This window comes from Dichotomopilus funicola (genome assembly GCF_033296635.1).
Source record: "Dichotomopilus funicola strain CBS 141.50 unplaced genomic scaffold C8A04scaffold_46, whole genome shotgun sequence".
Lineage (NCBI taxonomy): Eukaryota > Fungi > Ascomycota > Sordariomycetes > Sordariales > Chaetomiaceae > Dichotomopilus > Dichotomopilus funicola.
In genome coordinates this window covers 90,023-108,941 of record NW_026944067.1, presented here as the reverse complement: position 1 = coordinate 108,941, position 18,919 = coordinate 90,023, and the positions used below count along the sequence as shown (strand labels likewise).

The 18,919-nt window shown below is 54.2% G+C and overlaps 5 protein-coding genes across 5 annotated transcripts; 1 reads left to right on the top strand and 4 right to left on the bottom strand.

Annotated features, from left to right (window-relative positions):
- Positions 1 to 16: 16 nt before the first annotated feature.
- C8A04DRAFT_30083 (uncharacterized protein) lies at positions 17 to 1,106 on the bottom strand (the record flags this gene model as incomplete). Its single annotated transcript, XM_062781247.1, has 2 exons — positions 17 to 668; positions 757 to 1,106. The coding sequence occupies 2 exons, from the start codon at positions 1,104 to 1,106 to the stop codon at positions 17 to 19; spliced, it is 1,002 nt and encodes a 333-aa protein (XP_062635660.1).
- A 1,267-nt stretch (positions 1,107 to 2,373) lies between these two features.
- Positions 2,374 to 5,405, bottom strand: C8A04DRAFT_38394 (uncharacterized protein; the record flags this gene model as incomplete). The annotated part of the gene is made up of 6 exons (XM_062784221.1): positions 2,374 to 3,078; positions 3,137 to 3,435; positions 3,499 to 3,889; positions 4,073 to 4,983; positions 5,053 to 5,140; positions 5,250 to 5,405. The coding sequence occupies 6 exons, from the start codon at positions 5,403 to 5,405 to the stop codon at positions 2,374 to 2,376; spliced, it is 2,550 nt and encodes an 849-aa protein (XP_062635659.1).
- A 1,134-nt stretch (positions 5,406 to 6,539) lies between these two features.
- C8A04DRAFT_30081 (ubiquitin-conjugating enzyme/RWD-like protein) lies at positions 6,540 to 7,346 on the bottom strand (the record flags this gene model as incomplete). The annotated part of the gene is made up of 2 exons (XM_062781246.1): positions 6,540 to 7,166; positions 7,254 to 7,346. 2 exons carry the CDS (start codon positions 7,344 to 7,346, stop codon positions 6,540 to 6,542), a joined length of 720 nt encoding a protein of 239 aa, XP_062635658.1.
- Positions 7,347 to 9,010: 1,664 nt separating this feature from the next.
- C8A04DRAFT_13376 (anticodon binding domain of tRNAs-domain-containing protein) lies at positions 9,011 to 14,355 on the bottom strand (the record flags this gene model as incomplete). The annotated part of the gene is made up of 8 exons (XM_062777681.1): positions 9,011 to 9,766; positions 9,845 to 10,272; positions 10,336 to 11,335; positions 11,398 to 11,733; positions 11,791 to 11,960; positions 12,006 to 13,986; positions 14,047 to 14,109; positions 14,227 to 14,355. The coding sequence occupies 8 exons, from the start codon at positions 14,353 to 14,355 to the stop codon at positions 9,011 to 9,013; spliced, it is 4,863 nt and encodes a 1,620-aa protein (XP_062635657.1).
- Positions 14,356 to 15,032: 677 nt separating this feature from the next.
- On the top strand, positions 15,033 to 18,809 carry C8A04DRAFT_38391 (putative urease accessory protein UreF-like protein; the record flags this gene model as incomplete). The annotated part of the gene is made up of 4 exons (XM_062784220.1): positions 15,033 to 15,093; positions 15,156 to 17,238; positions 17,917 to 17,921; positions 17,953 to 18,809. The coding sequence occupies 4 exons, from the start codon at positions 15,033 to 15,035 to the stop codon at positions 18,807 to 18,809; spliced, it is 3,006 nt and encodes a 1,001-aa protein (XP_062635656.1).
- Positions 18,810 to 18,919: the final 110 nt, after the last annotated feature.

Genomic DNA, 18,919 nt, shown 5'->3' with positions numbered 1-18,919 from the left:
CACGGCCCGAATCCGCTCAATCTAGCCCCTCCGCAGCCGGCGGCGCCTCTACCCGCCGTGTTGTTGGCCGGCTTTGCCCGCCGCCAGGGGCACCGCCTCCAAACAAGCTCCCCATCATGTCGAACAATGGGTTGCTCTGCCTCGGCCGTTGGATCCCAAAATACATCTCGGCAATCATCTCCAGCGCCGTGTCCCACGTACCATCCAACTCGTTTATGTTGGAGCCATATTTGGTCTTGAGCTGTCGGAAAAGGTCGGGTGTTCCCTTCTGAACCGCCAAAAGGAGCAGGCCCAGGAAGTTGAGCAGCGGCAAGCTGGGAAAGATGCGCACGTCGGAGCCCTGCGAGCTCACGTCTTGCACGGCGAGCCCCTGGTTGTCCGCCGCTAGGGCACTGACGAAGGCACGGTAGGACGCGTTGGCCGCGCGAACATTGGCGACGAGCAGGTAGGGCAGGACGGCGCGGGCACAGTATATGGGTGCCGTGTGTGAATCGTCCTCTTTGTACCACTCGTACTCCATGCGGCTCAATACCTCGGCCGACTCCTTGGTACCCAGAATCAGGTGTCGTTCCGCTTCCTCTGGCTCATGCTCCTCGGCGTAGAGCGCGCCAACCACATGGTGCAGCTCCGGGTCGCCCGCGGGATAGTCACCGAACTTCTTAGACCACCTACATCACCCCAAACTCCGTTAGCTTGTGCCCATTATAGTAGATAGCTCCAACCCCCCCTAGCCTCACAAAACACAAGAGAACATACTCAATCATCTCCTTAATAAACTTCTTCCTCGTCGGCTCCTCGCTGTCAAACAACCGCAAACACGTCACCAACTTTCCACGCGACCCGCCATCCGGTTTCTGTGCTGCCTGCCGGTACACTTCTACCAACAAAATTGCCAAGTCGCCTCCACTACCGCCCTGACCCGCGCGCAGCAGCGCCTGTGATACATTCGACAGGATATCCACGGCCGCGCCCCAGTTGGCCTGTTTGGTGTAGCGCGCCGCGACGAGACGTGTCTCCTGTGCCGCTTCGTACTGTTCCTCGAAGGCGCCTTCGGCGATGCGTTTTTGCAGTCGCGCAATGATCTTTTCGATTTTGGAGGCGGACATCGTGAGGGAGGGGGGAAAGGTGCTGAGGCTAAAGAGTTGGGTGTCGAAGAGTGCCTGTTCGGATCGGCGGTTTCGGGGTGGGTTGACTCCGACCACGAGTCGGAGCGGGAGCTCGTTTGTTTGCTCGAGTATCGCTGTGCGTTTTCCTTGCCTGGAGAGATTTATGTGCTGCACGCTGGCTTGTGGATGTTATAACAGGAATTAGGAAGGCACTGGCGGTAATGTAGCTGAGGTTTCGCAAGCATAGGCGGGAAGCTTCCATTGTCTCGACGTGCCCCGCCTTTTCAGATTGCCCCACCACCAGAGAAATGCCCCACAATGCGTTCCTCGTCGTGTAAGTGAAGTCGCAACATTAGGCCGCAAGCAGCTCAAACCTACTTGAAATTCCGTGCTCGTGCGATGATATGTAAATGCTTTCTCTTGAGTCGTTGCCGGATTGTTTTATACTTTGGAAACCGTCACATGTTCGGCGGTATACCCCCGGTTTTCCTTGACTTCTCGGTAGATATATGCGTTGTTAGTAGGGAGACTTAAGCGAGGTTAACAATCATATGGGGAAGCTAGAAGCAACACATGTTAAGAGTTTCATACGTTATGTACATGTACGTGTTGAGTGCGGTGAAAACTCAACGAGACGGACGGGGAAAATCAATATAGACCATAGCTAGACATTACAAAAACAAACCAATAATACAATAGTTACAATTGCAAACCCGAACGAGCTCCCATGACGCTTGCTTGCAGTTCTGGGGGTATCTATCATCCGTCCGTTTCGCCATCCGTCCATGTGTACCTGGGCGCCTGATGATGTGCTAAAATAGACAATGGAGTGCTAGTCCTTCCGAAATGCTTGATGCTTTCCGCAAACGGAGAATCGAGTGAGTCGGTCTAAACCCCCACTGCAAATCAACTCCTGAGTTCCCCTCTCAAACCCTTCCGAAGCCATCATTTCTCTAGGGACTCCCCGAACGAATGCCAATAATGCATGATACAAAACGGAATGCCTACTCCTAGCAACCGTTCTAAACCCACATGGAGCCACCCTCCCTTGTCGTCCAAATGCAACGCGTCAGATGTTGCGCCTTTCGTTAATCCCACGGTCCCCATGAGCGGTGACCGTTACGAAAGCTTGTGAACTTCTTGAAGGGTGTCTCGTCTCTCCTCAGAGTAAAGACTCGTCCTCACCCATATCAGCCTCTCTCAACAATGACAGGTGTTCCATAGTCACGCTCTTGGCCGAATCGTCGTCCTCTCGGTCAGCGGTTTCCTAAACTCCGCCCGCAGGGACTTTCGGATCCACATCGATAGGCTCGCTCAGATCGATCAGCGGCTCGTCTTCGTCAACACCAGTGCTGGTATTGTTGTTGCCTAGCTGACCAAAGAGCTGCGAATTCGGTCGCTCCTGCATTTCTTGCCCCCCCTTAGGCAACGGGCTGCTCCCGGCGTTGTTGCTGCTACCGGCGTTGCTGATGCCATTAGCATCCCCCAGCGAGACCTGCGCAAAAGCCGGGGACACACTAGCGGCTTCCACCTCGGCGTAGTTATCGTACGACGGCGGAGCGTTTAGCGTGCCCGAAAGGGGCGGGATATCGACTAGATCCGGGATGGCATCGTCTTGCGGCGCACCTGTCGCGCCGAACACGGCGTCGGTGTCGAAAGGGGCGTCACGCATGTCGTCATCTTCCAGATCGCCCGCTGAGGCGTGATTAGTATCCATCGAGCCGATGCTAGAAGAGCGTTGGAGACGCTTGGATTGGGAGCCATTCTCCGCGCCGGCGCTCCGCTTGTGTCCGAGTCGGCCAGCTTGTGATACCTCCTGTTTAAAGTGTCGGTTGTCGAGCCGAATGAAGGTTTTGAGGGCGTCTGAAATTGGTAGGTCCTCCTCCTGCATCGCTTTGTCATTTGCATACACCACAATAGGTTTACAGCCTGTTCCGCAGGCTTCGCGGAGGACTGCTTCGTAGGTTACGGCCTAGAGGAACAGTCAGTATGGCTCGACATAGAACTTTTGCAAGCGCCACGGAACTAACCGTATGCTCAACCGTGTTGTCCTCCGGCTTGAATGTTGTCCTCCACCACCCCTCTTCACCATCGCCAGAGGCACCACATGCAGGGGCACCATCTGCTGGGGCATCGTTTGTAGGGGCCACCTCGGCTTCGTCGATTGGTGCGCGCATCCGCAGATAAACCGTATCTGGGTCAGGGATTACTCCACGAAGAGAGTACTTATGCTTGGGGTTCCACTCTTCGTCGGCGGATGGAGCCGTGAGAAGCGCTGCCATCGCGAGGTTGACCTCGTCAATTGCCCTTCTCTCCGGGAGGACCGCGTCTACGCCCAAAAATATGTCAACAATCATAGCAGTACTAGGTTCGGAAACGGCTCTTCACATACCGTTCATGATGCGGTCCATCTCAACCAACTTGCCCTCAAGCTCTCGGATCTCAGCTTCGCACATATCCGCAATTTCCGCCTCTTCGGGCAACAAGGCCAGCTCGCCAACATGATCTGGCAGGTAGTAGTCGCCTTCCACTTCAATGGGAGTTTGCCCTTGTGTCCGCCAGTAGGTGTCATGCTTAAACTTTGAGGCCCTTTCCAGACGACGACGGATCGCGGCGCCCATAACAGCCCTGCGATCATCGCCGAGGTTTGTTTGAGCGAGTTGTCGTTCCTTGGCGACGTTGACCTCGTAAGCATTCAACAGAGTCACCATCTCAAATTGGATCTTCTGGAGCTTCAAGCCGTTCTCCTGTAGGTACCGGTCAATGTAAAAGGTTTCGGGAATCTCGAGAAGCCTCGGAAAGCCCTCATCTCCCTGGAAGCGAAACGTGAGAATGTCCGAGGGTTGGGTTATCCAAGCCATCCGCACAGCACTGGGGTCCTCCTTGGCAAGTCTCAGTTCCGCAAAGAAGAGGGAATCCAGGACGTGGTAGAGATTCTCAGGCGGAGGTCCGACGTCCTTGACCACATGTAAATCGAGTAGGGCGAAACGGTCGTTGCCTTGCTCATCGAGGGTGTCGAGCATCAAAATCGAGACCGAAGAGACGAGGGTCTCTATTTTCGGAACGGCCGGTCCTTCCAAACTAGCCTCAGTGAAGTTCTCGAACAAATCCTTTTCCGCGTCCCAACTGTCTCTAATCGTTGGGGTTCTGGCGCGAATAAGAATGTCGGCGGTCCCGTATGCCCTCTCTGACAATTCCAGGAAGGCTACCAAACGGTGAATCTCGTCCGTCCAAGACGGGACAATCTTGCCGGCCCATCCGTCAGACTCGGGCTGCAGCGGGACGCCAATCGGCTCGCCCTGCCACCAATCGCCCTTGTTCCCATAGCCATAGTCGGGGGTGATTCCTATCCGTAGTATGAGGTTGCGAACGGCTGGGATTTTGTGGAACACCATCATCAACCCTCCAACGCGGTGTTTTTCCCACTCTGAATTAATACGGCAACGCAGAAAGACCGGCGCGCCGCTTTTCCTTGCCCGCAACGACGGATCCGAATCACTGTCCTGTCTACCCAACGGCACCATGGCCCACTGGTCCTGATCATAGTCTGGACGGTTGGCCGGCCCGAAGTAGGCGGATGATTCCCCGTTGCTATTCATGACGCCCGATTGCTGTGGGACCGGTAGCGGGGGTGGAGGAAAAGGATGTGGGCTTTGAACGCCAGAGGTATTCAGAGACAGGTTTATGGCTTGCTGTAGTTGATCTTCTTCCTCCTGGCGGTTGCTCGGTGTCGCAGTGGTGTACTGGCCGCCTGCGGCACTCTCGACTAAACGACTCAGCGGCGATCGGTTATTGGCTCTCGACGGGGGCCGCGAAGGTCCCCCATAGAAACTCGGGTCGGTTCCATAAAGTACGGGCGGCGAGTTTATCGTAAAAGCTGCGTAAACCACCCCTCGTCAATGATATGTACGCGCATAGCATCTCTCTCGAAACTGGGATTACCCACAGGGAACATTCGGGTTATTGGCAGCCGACTCGTCGCCATCGCGGCCGGCGGAAAATGCGGTTTCGTCCCAGCCATACTTGCGCCCGAACTGCATATCGCGTTAGTAACCACAGCCGCAATCGCAACTGCAACTTGAAGCTCTTTACTACCCCGCCAAGTAAGGAAAGCTGGGGGGTAAAACGACGAGCACAACTGACCTTAGCGGGATCGTCAAGATATTCGTTGACGACGGTATCGACATTGCCATGGTTCTCCCGTAGAGCATTCACGATAACGGCGCGGTTCTCGAAACCTGTTACCATTTCCACCATCTGGGCTTGTTCATCCAACGCGGTTGCTTCGTTGGACGCCATCCTTGCTGCTAGTTCCACGCCAACGGTGGCTGGACCGTCGGGGAATGCTGAAAGTTGGCTTTGTCGAAGCGATCGTCAGGTGGGCATCTGGGAGAACGAAAGAAGAAAACTCGAGCGCCTCGAGTCGTGGGGAAGGAACGCTGTTTGGTAACGTTTTGGCGGGAGGCGGGGAGCAATCGGAAGCCGCTGTAACGGGCAGATGGAGGGGAGCTCTTCGGAGGGGCCGCCGTGTTCTTGGCGGTTCGGACCCGCATGAGGTTCCCTTAAAGGCCACGCGTGCAGTGCAGGCGGGTCAGCGGAGCGGCCCCGTGGCCCCGTGGCCGGTACCCGGGCAGTACATGTACCTGCTGTGGCGGGGCATGACGATGGCTTTTTAGATGGCGCGTGTGCTGTGGATAAGTAAAAGGAACAAGAGAGAGAGTGGTGGTACTTTGTGTGCGTGAATACGTGTGCCCAATTTCTCTTTGGATTGTCCTCGACGTGTTTCAATTCCTCGGTGTCAAGTTGAAATGGTAACTGTACAATTCTTGGTTCAAAGACCAAAAAAAATGCCCAGAACTCCAGGCTTGGCTAGCCTAACGGCAGCGCAAGGGCCACCTTCTGAGCTCAACAACAGGCAGCGCAGGAGTCCAGGCGTAACTAATGGATCCCTGTGATCCCACGGCAAGTAGTCAATTCCAGAATTCCAGAATGGGGACCGGTGTCCTACATATTTGCTACTAGGAATTTGTCCGCGGAAAGTGGAATGTGATATCAACATTGGGTCTAGATTAGCAAGAAAATGAGCTGTCCTGGGGACCCATATTCGGTGTTCCTATAAAGCAAAAGAGATATGTACCTGACTCCACGTCGCCTCCGCCCAGCCAAATGACCAAGATCCTGCGGTAAATCTAACCCAGGAGACATGAGCATGCGTAAAGAACAGAAGGCCTGTCCTCCCATAGACGCCTCCCATAAAACGCCCCCTCCCCTTTGGTGGTTCTGCACCAACGCTATGCATGTTGTAGTGGAGTGCGACCGTTTAAAAGAGACCCGAAAAGGAAAATAAAAGCAGTGGGAATAAGGGAAAGCCAGTCGAAGAACGATGCGTGAGTGTTGATGTTAGGGTGAAGGCCATCAACACCACCACAGCTTTCACTTATCGTCCTCGTCCTCATCGCTAGCTTCACCTTCGCCATCCTCCTCCCCATCCTCATCCTCGAAATCCATCTCTTCATCATCACCAGTGTCGCTGCCACCAAAATCAAACTCTTCGTCGGAACTACCGGCCCAGAAGTCGTCATCGTTGTCTTGCTTTGGCGGGGGGGCAGCCTCGAAGCTCGTCGGCATCTCAAAGCCTTCGGGGACGTCTTTCTTGGAGCGGGACACCACCTCAGCCGCCTTCTCATGGTACTCGGCGCGGCGGTCGCGGTACATGACGCCGGCGTCAACGTTGGCAGGCGAGTTAATCTCGGGGTCGTCGAGCAGCAGAAGGACCGAGCGGAGCACACTCTCAGCGCCCTGTAGCGGAGACCAACGCTCGCTCGCTTCCTCGCCCGATGTAATATCCTCGCCGGGCTTGTGCAGAATCGAAATGCAGAGCTGACCGTCGGGGTAGACGTTCGGGTGGGTAATGGGTAGTAGGAAGCGGAACTTGGGCGGCTGGTATGGGTACTCGTCGGTGAAGGTCATTTCGGCTTTGAAATAGCCGCCGTTGAACGGACTGTCGGAGTTGATGACCATGAGCGCGAAGCGCCACTTCAAAATGTTGCTTTGCTCGTCCTATGACAGAAGAGGGAACTTGGGTTAGCCGGAGGCTCGGGCGGCAAACGTAACTTCCGGTGCTTGCAAACGACGGCAGACACTCACATCCTCGAAATTAATCCACTTCTCCTTACGAAGTGCCTTCATCTCGCTCATGAGGCGTGTCTTCGCGCCGGTCGGCGCGGCGGATCGGGACATGGTGACGAGATCGGGAAGATTGACGACGTGATGACGGGCGAAAGACAAGGGAGAATGGTCTACTCCGCGCAGAACGCAACACACGGCGTGGTATCTGAAGTTTAAAAGCGGGACAGATGGGCGGGCGCTCAGATAGAACAAACGATGGGTGAGATCAGAAATCAATCTTAAGAAGGGCGAAATCGGTTACGCAGGGACCAAGCGTGACCCGAGGGTTGGGCGGGCGGTGGGCCGTACAAAGTGGAAGAATGGATACTGTGTAGCAACGAAGGTATTGTGACCAAGAATAGACCCGACTGCAGCGCTATGTAAAACTCCAAAACCAACAACCAAACTAGGGGTTATTGAGGAGCCCAACAAAGGGAAACGGCGGATAACAGAATTGGATGGAAGGGGGGTTCGCGCTGAGGTGGCTGATTACCTATAAATACCTTGCCCGACCCTGCCGATCACTGTACCCAGGCGGTGTGTCGGCTTTGATGTTACAGCAAAGCTGGGCGTCAAAGAGAGGAATCGCGCTGAGCAACAGATCCAATGACCCGGCCCCCCCGGTCTTGCCCACTCCTTGGTGACGGCCGAGCGACGACGAGGGGCAAGTGGGGGCTGCCTGCCGCGCTGCCCCTCGCCAAGAGAAGCGGCAGATCAAGTAGGTACCTTGATGTTCAGTTTTGTACAAAAGTGAAAAATACAAGAATAAACCAAGCCATCTGTCGTGTAAAACAAGGTTTTAAACAACAATACTCCAACCGTATGGGCACTGCAGTTCTGAGCACCTATTTCAGTTATAATTGTCAAAATCCGTTGAGGTTTGATGGAATTTGGCGGATTGGACTCAATGTATCTCTTTTAGGAAACCGCCCTTTTGGCCAGGTGATCCTCGAGTCCCTCCCAATTGTCGCGGTGGTCCCCTGTTCACTTCTTCGCTCTCCCCATGGCTTCCAGCCAGCAAAAGGGGGGTGTTGAGGCGAAAGGCTGCCTCTTCTTCATTGTATTGTTCGCCAGTTAGATCACTCCGAGCGGGAATTTTACGTTTCACCCCCCGTTTCTAATCATATTTTTCCAAAATTCCACGATGAACGCCCGTCCAAAGTTGTGTTTGATTTGCCCACAAACCAGCCCCATCCGGCCCATTATGCAATGCTCACCATTAATCGCCTCACTGACCATGGCGTGGTGGCGAAAGTTGGATCATTTTCACCAGCCAGTTTCGGGTCGCAACTCAACGGCCTACTCCCACCCTGGCAAACGACATCACACTACCATTCCTCGCGGCAAATAAAGCTTGGGCGGATTGATGTAGATTTGTTCAACATTTTAGCTACTTGGTTAGGGGAAAAGGACGAGGTAATAACATCCGGCCTCAAAACCTTCCGACTTAATTTGCAAATTCTGGGTATCAGTGACCAGATGTGACTTACACGCGAAGGGAAGAGAAAAAAGAAGTAAGAAAAAAAACACAAAGTAGCACCAGAAAGGAGGAAGGAACCGATAATGCCGGCGCCTAAAAATCCTAGGACACGGACTCAAACACCCGCCATTGACCACCTCCGAGTCCTTTCCCGCTTTGCTGATCCCGGCCCGGAGCTCGATGCCGTTCCAGACCCACCTCCGGCCCCGGATCCTGCCCCTGACGCAGATGTGGACTCCAACCGTTGAGAAGCCCCCTAAGCCCCTAGGTCATAGTAGACACACTTGCCGGTACGGAAGTTGTACACAAACGCGTTTGGGCTGCTTCCTTCCTTCTTCGACTCCCACTCCCACCGCCACTGTTTGAGCATATCGTGAATCTCACGCACATACTTCTTCTCCGTCGTGCCGACGCTATGCTCCACGCGCCGCCAGCTCTCTGGATCCCCCAAGCTAGTCCCGCGGATCAGGTCGACGACGGCATCTGAAGTTTCGATCGCCGCGACGGGTCCATCCAGGAACGTACGGACAAGTCGCGCGGCGCTGCTGTGCGCTTGTTCCACGACGGCGTGGCGATTAAATTTCTTCGATTTAGTCTGCGCAACTAGCACGCGGACCTCCTGCTGCTCGTTTTCTGGCGCACCGGCACTCGTTGGGAGCGCGCCGACCGAGTCAGAGTGCGGCAGACCGGCAGCCGCGGTGCGGTGTTTCGTACCCGCGCGCGAGTCACGCTCGCGGATTTCCGACCTGAGCCAGTTGATGAGCTCCTTGGCTGTGATGTCAGCGTCGGACGCTTCTTTGCGGCCCATGGTTTTGATCTTGAGCAAGTTGTCCTGCTTGATGATCACGATCCAACTGAAGGATTCGTCACGGTAATTAGACAGAAGATCTTCGGGTGATCGAGCGTCGCGGGCGAGCTCCGCGCTGATGCCATGCGCCCAGAGGTGTTGGAGGAGCTCGACCCCGGAAGAGCGCAAGATGGATGGATCGAAGCTGGCTACCAAAACGTCACACTACTCAAATCGTTAGCAACCTGTTCTCAAAACTTGCAAACACAGGGGGGCAAGTATGGAATGAACGGGGTGCCTCACCCGCTTCGCGCTGAAAATACCATGAGCCTCCTCCTCGACCGCCTTCTTTAGGAACGCTTTGCCCGTAGCCTTGGGAACCGGCTTGACTAGCTGCTTCTCCCAGTTCAGACTGAATCCCACAGCATGCCGCTCAGCAAAACGGGTGCCGATCTTGGGACGTTGTTCCTTAATCAACCCGTCGTATCGGCCGCCGGCCGCGAAGACATCCTTGATCTTCTTGTCGTACAAACACGCAAAGAGGATACCTCCGCGGAAGAAGCTCTCGTTGATGCTGCTCAGGGGGGCGATGTACACCTTGCTACTTAAATTGAACTTCTTGGTGTATTCGTACACTTCGCGGAGGTGAACTAGTGTGGATGACGCCCTCTCAGTGTACTCGGTACCTTCAAAGAGGCCCCTCAATTTAGAGATTGCCTTGGTAGGGGTATCTAGTCGAAGGTTAGCTACTAACTTCTCAATCTTAACCCTTTAAAAATGAACGCTCTACCGACCTCTGAAATCGAACGCCTGCATCTCGTCAACGCTCGTGGCCGACATACTCACCGGAGGTGCCCTGAGCTCGCTGCGGATCTTTTGCCACGTAAAGTTCCGGATGTTGAGCTTGCTGAGAACTTCGGCCGCAGCATGTCGTGAGTCCTCCTCGACGCCACAAAACTCAAAGATCAAGTGTAGCAAGTCTGAATGGCCAAGCTGGAAGCAGATGGGCGTCGAGGATGTGGTAGGGAATGTAGATATGATCTCATCCAGCACCTTGATCACCTCAGCTTCCTTCAGCGCAAGGTCCAGGGCATCGTTGGTGATGATGTCAAAATCAACCTCCCCGTACACATCCGGCTGCCCGCCGTCATTGCGGTCGCGGAAGATGTTGCCAAACGAGTAAGTGCGCTGCGGCACTGGGCCGCTTGCGGTTCTCGCCAGCGAACGAGCGTGGCCCATCATTAGATCAAAGGGCAGTTGGAGTACCGTGCCGTTCTTGTCAAGCAAGTGGACGGCGTTCTGATCGTAATGCAGCGACCGTGGGTAGAGGGATGCCGTAGGGGCCTCGACAGCCCCATGCTTTCGGAAGATCGAGATCAACGTCTCCTTTACAATGTACCGTCTCATCAAATCGATGGATTTGGGGCTAGTCGACGAGATATCCCACGCGTAGTCCTTTGCTTGATCCACCTGGCGCGAAAAGACTGTCTCAAGCATCTTCTCAAAGTAAGGCGAAGTAGGATCTGCCACTCCGGCAATAGCGCGCCGGATTGCCTCACTTTCCATCTCAACCGGTAACCTCCCGCTTTTGAGCAGCTCGGTGCTAGCGGGCCGGTCTTTGGGGTTGTGAGACAGAAGAGATAGCAAGATTTCAGTGTGGTTCTTGTCAAACGGCTTAAAGTCTTCTGGTAGAGTTGGCGGATCTCGCCGTACTTGCTCGAGCACCATCGCCCGCTGCATTCCAAGCATTGGAGGGTATGACATCTCAAAGAACATGACGCCCAGGGAATACATCTAACAACAATGTTAGCAGAATGGCCACGGATGGGCTTTGAATCAGGAGAAAGGTAACCTACGTCCACCTTCGCAGTGTAGGAGCCACTACCTCCCGTCCTAACTTCAGGGGCCACATAAACAGCGGTCCCAATACTCCGCGTCATGTCGGCGGCATCCAAACCCGCGGCCGACTTGTCCATAGCAAGCTGCCCACTGGTAGCCAAACCAAAATCGCCAATCTTAACATTTTCAATCCCGTCTGCGCCGGCACTGATGAAAACATTCTCGGGCTTGAGGTCACGATGGACAATGTTGAGGCTATGGATGTGGGAAAGGCCTTCAAGGATTTGGCGGAAGAGACGCCAGACTTCCTGGGAGTCTTTGGACAGGTTGCGAGCGATCAAGTCGCGAAGGGTCTTAGGATTACTGGTGTTAATTCTCCGCTCATATCACTCATATTTGGAGTAACTCACCCGTTTTTCGCAATACTCCATGGAAATGTACATCATCATTCGGAATGGGCGACCGCTGCCTCTTCTAGCGCGGTCTGCTCGGGCATTGGTCGGGACAACGAGTTGATCTTTCGGGCCCTTGCTGTTTAGGGTTGATGTGTCCTCGTCTTCTTCAGACGACGAAGTTTCCTCTTCACCTTCGGCATCAGTTCCTTCCTCCTCTTCTTCTTCCCCACCTCCTTCTTCTTCCTCCTCCTCCTCATCGATGGCCGAGTCAAGGCCCAGTTCCAAGTAAGGATGGCCACTGGAAGACATATAATCCAAACCCCTACTCTTGCTCTCACCAAATTCTATCACGAGACTCCGTGATGTTGCGTCTTTGGGTGTGTTAGTTCCGTCCGTTGACGTGTCCGTTTCAGTTTCAGCTTCAGCGTTGTCTGGGGCCTCCTCGAGCCAGGTGTTATAGTACCGGACGACCGCGGGGTGATTCATCTGCGACAGTAATCTGACTTCTTTGAGCATCTCGGAAAGGGTCTCCTGAGACCGCTGTGTGATCTTCTTGATAGCGTAGAGCCGACTGTCGATCATCTTGCGGGCTCGAACGACTTCTCCAAAACCGCCTTTGCCCAACCGGCCTTCTTCCACATAATCCTCCAGGTATCTTGAGGCAGCAGCACTGCGGTTCATGGAGTCGTGGCGCTGCCGCCGCGCCATGCCCTGAGAAAGAGAAATCATGGAGCTTCCAAAAATGGAAGAGACGTCTTCCGTTAGAACAGCGCAGTTAGTGGCGAGGAATTCACTCGAACCGAGCTCAAACGCCCGTGGCCGCTTCTTCGGGTCTGACTTGAAAAACTTCCCTACAAGTTCCTTCAGAGGGTCCGAGAGTGAGAGTGATTCTATCAACGCCGATGGAGAATGGTACTTATCGGGCACGTCCAGACCAAAGAGCATCTGCAGCATCACGATACCAAAATCCCAAACATCCGTCTTCTGTGTGTACTGTGGCTTAGAAACGCCCGCAATTTCAGGAGGGAACCAATAAGCCGACTTCGCTGCTCTAGTCGCCGTCAGCGTGGTTATTTTGTTGCACATGTTGTGAAGAGCTCGCTGGTAGCCAGCGTCGGCCAACTTGGGAACAACATCCCCGCCTTGATTTCGGCACAGAAGGATGTTTCCAGGGTGAATATCCTGGTGGATGATGCCGTGGTTATGTAAGAACGCCAGGGCATCGAGGAGATCGGTCGTCCAAATTTTGGCTTTGCTACTGTTGATTTGGCCAGCGAGATCTAGCAGTTCGTCGACGGGGCCTCGCTCACTGAAAGGGGTGAGGACACTGACAGTCCACAAAGCGGGGGCAGACGAGTCTGTTTCGCTGATAGAACGATCAATTTTGAAGTCAAGAACAGGTAGAAGGCTCTTATGGTGGAGTTTCTTGAGGGACTCCAACTCCATCTCCAGCGACTGGAGTTGCTTTTTGAGCTGCACGGAGTCTTTGCCATGATATTTCAGCTCGATTTCCTTGAGAGCCAAACTGGGGCGAACGTTTCTGGCAGAGAGAGCAGGCTTGACTTTGTAGACGGTCGTCGCGGGGCCTTCCCGGTAGACGGTTTTCTCAATGACTGTCTGGAAGTACACGGCCTCGCCTGGCGTGTCCGCCAGCTTGCATGGTTGATCGAGAATGAGAGCGACGTCGACACCAGCCGGATCCTCCGTCATGCGATCCGGCGGCATCATCTGGCTGGTGTTCTTCTTTCTCGACTCTTTCGCTTTGTTTCTCTGCCGCTTGAGTTCCTCTTGAACCATATCGCCCAGGACACGCTCCTCCTCCAGCGTCTCCTCGAGCTTTTTGCGTTCCTCGAGCTCCCTTTCATCTTTAGCTTGCTTGGCCAATGCAGCTTCATGTGCTGCCCTCTCCTCCTCCAGAGACGGGAGCTCAAGTCCTTGGGCTTTCTTGTGGGCGGCAACTTCAAGGATCTCACGGATCCCCTCGACGATGCGGTCAATCATCTCCTGCTCCTCCTTGGCCCATGACTTTGGCTGCGTCTCGACAAACTTCTGGATCTTAAACCGGGTCGATTCCCGCAAGTCGCCGTCATCCTTGATGATCAACAGTGGGGGGGATTTCGGGTATGTTGCAACTAGGACAACACCCAGCGTCATGGCGACTTCTTCGTCGGACGAAGCCTTCACCCGAATATCGAAAGAAGGCTCGGATTTCTGACCGACGTTAATTTGCGAGGCACGAACCACAAATTACGTGTATTTATCAGCACTTACATGCCATGCAGTGTGCGCTGCGGTGTGCTCAATGAAGTCTTCACCATAGATAGCCTGTAACACCTAAACGTGTATGACATTAGCACTTTAGGGTCAGCCACAAGGTCACCCCCTTTTTTTTTCAAATTATTTTTAATTACTGGGCTAACAATCAAAGCAAAGCAAACAAGGGCCACCAACCATAACTTCTTGCTCTTGCAAGTCTTGATACTTGGTGTTGGTTGCGGGCTGCCCCGGGCTCTTGAGCCCCGGGAACCCCTCGCTGCCATCTTGCTGTGCTTGTTTTGTGGGCTTTTTCTTTGCAGCCATCGTAACGATGAGCGACCTGAGACTTAAACTGGTGAAATAACCCAGTAGGTCTGGTGAGACTCAGGGGGATGATGGCTTGTTGACTTGGAACTCGGACGTATGTAATAATACCCAAGAACCGGGGCGGGTATGCAAATGAACTACACAGCCAAAAGCGGCTGTGAGACTCTACTGCCGAGTTGAGCCCAGCATTTTCAAGAAACTGGTCTCATGTATTGGTTAGAAAGAGGGGTTAGGATAAGTGGTGGTTCTTTGGAAAGAACCTATGTAAAAGGCACAGTGTGACTCGAAGTTGATATGAGCGGGGTGTTCAGAGAGTGCAAGTTAGCTGCTCACAAAACACCTTTAGGTGACTCTCCGTACTATTGGAGGTGATGCTCCAGCGACCTAAAGTGGGGCGATTGCATTAAGGCAGCCCCACCCTGGGGCCAAGCGACGCGCCCACGCGCCCCACCATCCGCGGAAGCCCCCACAACAACGACTTTCGTCGCTGAATGGCTGGATTCGGAAATCAATCAATAACTAACACAAACAGCGGCAACGGAAACGACAACAACACGACGATCCGGCAGACGATGCTCTCTCGATAGGGCTTGAGTTTCAAAATTTGAGCTCAGAAGCGGCAGCTATTTTAAAAACCTCCCAACTCTAGCTAGCGGAGGTAGGAGATAGTCAAAATGATCAGCTGGGCGCTGAAGCGCAACGCCGACAACACGCGCGACGCGACAGCATCTGGTGGTACGATCTGCTTCAATTACGTCCAAAAATTCGTCAATGCTCGATTTCTAACATGGTTGTAGATGACACTACCCAGATTGATGTACCAGACACTCCAGCGCCGGTATTCGCCGTTCGCGCCCTAAAGACGGTCCTCTTTGGTACACCGGCACCCCGAGACCGTCGGCCTCTATCCAGGAATGCGAAAGACAAACCATCATCGCCACAGAAGCCAGGCGAGCCGTCAGCGCTGGCGGATAAGTCACCAGCCAAACCGCCTGGCATTCTTCTGACGCCAGGGACAGGCACCACGCGTCGGAAGCGCGTCTCGTTTGGCCACGATGTGAAACAAGGGTCGGGAGGAACGGCCAGGACCAGTACCACCGGATTACCCGACGATTGTCCCGGGAAATTCCCTAGTCCGTGGGTTGACCGGAGTACTGATGGGGGCACCCCGCGGCCGAAGACCAGGCTTCAACGGACGATGGAAAACTCGAGGAAGAATAATGGTGCCAAGGGCAACATAACAGATGAAAAGGATGTTGACCCCGAGCCGAGAGAGCCGGAGGATGCTTGGGAGGAGGTGGAAGACGACTACGAAGAATCTGATTTTGAGGCCGACGTCACCACGGACCTCAATGAACCACACTCACGCTCCGGTAAATACTGGAAATCTTACTTCGAGACCTACCACAACGACGCGAAGACAGAGATGGAGAAGCTGGTCAAGTACAAGCATCTTGCCAAGTCTTATGCGAAAATGAAAGACGCTGAGGCACTCGAGCTTAATCAGAAACTCAAGGAGGAACAAGAAAAGGTCAAGGGGATGGAGGAAAGGGTGGCGGAGATGGCTCGGGAAGTTGCCGTATCTGCCTTGAAGAAAGGGGGTGAAGGCGATCCCGTCCTGATGGAGGAACTTAGGAAGCAAACGGCTCTCGCAGTAGAGTACAAGACGCAAGTGGAGGAGTTAGAGATACTAGTTCAGGACACTATCGAAGGGGACGGGGATGGGCTGCGACGGCAGCGACGGAACGCATCACCCCGGACACAACGAACTCTGATGGAAGCTCAGCGGGAGCTCCGGCGGGCGAGGTCTCAGGTTCGGGAACTGGATAACTTGCGGGAGGATCGAGACCGGCTAAGATCCGAATTGAGGGCCGCCGAACTACGCGCTAACAAGTTGGCCGAGGAGAATCGCAAGCTCACAAACGACCTTTCCAAAAGCACATTGAGGGTGCAGGACCTAGAAAAGAGTCTAGAGGACTCTAAAGGCTCCTACGAAAAGTTAAAAGATGACGCCAAATCACGATACGTTGAGGCCCAGCAGGTACTACAGAAGAGGAACACGAAGATTTTGGAGTTGCAGGAAGAGATCGAGTCGCTTAGGAAACCTGGGGAAGGCCCAAAACGAACCGTCCGGTCAACCAGAGCGAAGAGCTTTGATGATAAAGTCATGGAGCTCAAGCCCTCAGAGTCGGTCGAGAGCGAGAGCGCAAAGCTACGAAGGGATCTTGACGAGATGAACCAAAGGGGGGGTCAGAAAGGGACAACGGCCTTATCCACGGCCGCAGAGATGAGACAGCAGCGAAGAAAACAGAGTAGGGAAGACCTCAAGCGGTTATCTCACGACGATGCGACACTGGCGCAAGCCCGGGCTCTTAGGGAAAAGCTCGAAGCCGAGTTTGGCACAAAGGGGTTACCGGTTACATCTGTTTTGGGCGACCGCGGGAACCTGCAAGACAACCACAGCTCTGCATTCAACGGCCGTTCCGCGCATGCTCCGGAGGACCGGCTCCCTAAAACCCGGGCCGGCCGTGCCGCACGACCAGCCCGAGTCTCAGAAGTGGCTACAGCATCAACCGACAAAACAGCCCCAGACGTCGGTACCACTGAACCCCGCGAACACAAACGCGGCAGCAAGACCGCGTTGCTCGGGCAACCACGCAAGGTATCGATCCGTGCCGTATCACAAGAGGACGACGCGGTGCCTGACGCTGCCGACACCAATACCGTCGGCCAGGACAGTACTGTTTGGAGCACGATGAACCCCTCACGGACGACGCTGCCAGAACACCGGAAGGCGGCCGCGCTGGCGAGGATTCAGCGGCGGATCGCGGAGAGGAAGATGCTGCAGCAGGCCGGGCGGGATAAGGAGAATGCTCGGCCGTAGCGCGTTGGTCCTCCGTAGTTTTCTTGTTGAAGTACGTTTTAAGGTTGTTTTGGTTGGTGTTTTGATGCTAAAGATACCGTTTTCATGTCATGTCTGGGTTGGTTTAGGGGTGTTGCATAAGGTCTCCATCTCTCGGATGGCTCGGAGATTAATGGGAACGGCCGGATGGGAGAAATAGCACATGGTGTTTGGGAAATTTTTTAGTTGTTGGCTCCACGTTGCTTAATGCGAATGTGAGTATTCACTAGCAGACTAAGAAGGTGGAATTGAGCTTTTTGAGTTGGCTAGACGGGAACAGCGTTGTAATTGATTTATATCCGATCGTAAAGGGGTCACCGCAGATAAGCTTATCGGCCGATGTTGCCTCTGATGAACCAAAAGCCCCATCTTTAACCACCCGAGCGCCCCCGAAACTAAACAACAAGTAAAACTGCGAAGCAAATCCAAATAAATCATAAGAAAGCGGAAAGCAAAATAATACCTGAAGCCAAAATGGGCTCCGTCGCTATATCAAACAGCCAACCCGGCGACGAGCTCGATAAGGAGATTGCGCTTCTTGAACAACAACTAGCAGAGGCCAAAGCTAAGCGTTCTACATCAGCTCACCCCTCCAAATCACCCTCACAAATTCCAAGTATTCAACACCCCCTTTTCTAAGTCATAAAAATAAAAAGTGAAAGTAAAAGACTTATTGCTAACCCCCTCCCCAGAACCACTCCCCTCAACACTCACCTCCCCCACACATTTCCTCCTCCTCCTCTCCGACTCCGCCCTCCCCCTCGGCAGCTTTGCTTTCTCCTCCGGCCTCGAAAGCTATCTTGCCCACCAGAAATCCGTCTTCCGCCGACCAGCCTCCTTCGCGCCCTCCTTCCTCCCACTCTCCATCTCCTCCTATGCCTCGGCCACGCTCCCTTTTGTCTTGGCCGCGCATCGTGACCCGTCGTTTGCGTCTTTAGCAGCCCTGGATGATGCGCTAGATGCGGCTGTGGTGTGTAATGTGGGCAAGAGAGCGTCGGTTGCGCAGGGGCGGGCGTTGTTGGGGATTTGGGAGAGGTCATTTGTGGGGGCGTTGGGGAAAGGGGGAGGTAGTGATGGTGGTGAGGCGGCGCTGCGGAAGTTTGCCGCGCAGTTACGCACTTCAAACCTCCCATCATCGGGACCAAAAAGCGGAGGCACTACTACCCCCTTCGGCACCGTTACAACCACCACGGCGAACGGCATTGACGACACCAACGAAGACCCGGATGCGCCTCCTCCCCTCGCTGCTCACCTCCCGCCACTGTTCGGCGCGATCGGCGCGCTGGCGGGGTTAAGTGCGGAGCAGACGGCCTATGTATTCTTGTTGGGCCACGTCAAGGCGTTGGTATCAGCAGCGGTGCGGGCGGGCATGTTTGGACCATATCAAGCACAGAAGACATTGGCGAGCGAGGCGGTGCAGGGCCTGATCGCTGCGATGGTGGAAAGGGAGTGGACGACGCCAATAGAACGGGCCGGGCAGAGCGCGCCGGTGATGGATTTGTGGATGGGCAGGCATGAGGTGTTGTATTCGAGGATTTTTAATAGTTAATGGACGGCATTGGGATGAGGAATGAACATCACGGAATGTCGTCAAAGCAGTTTCGTGTCGGCGGATGTGGGCCGGGTTGTGTGCTCTTGCGACAAGTGGTATCATGGTTG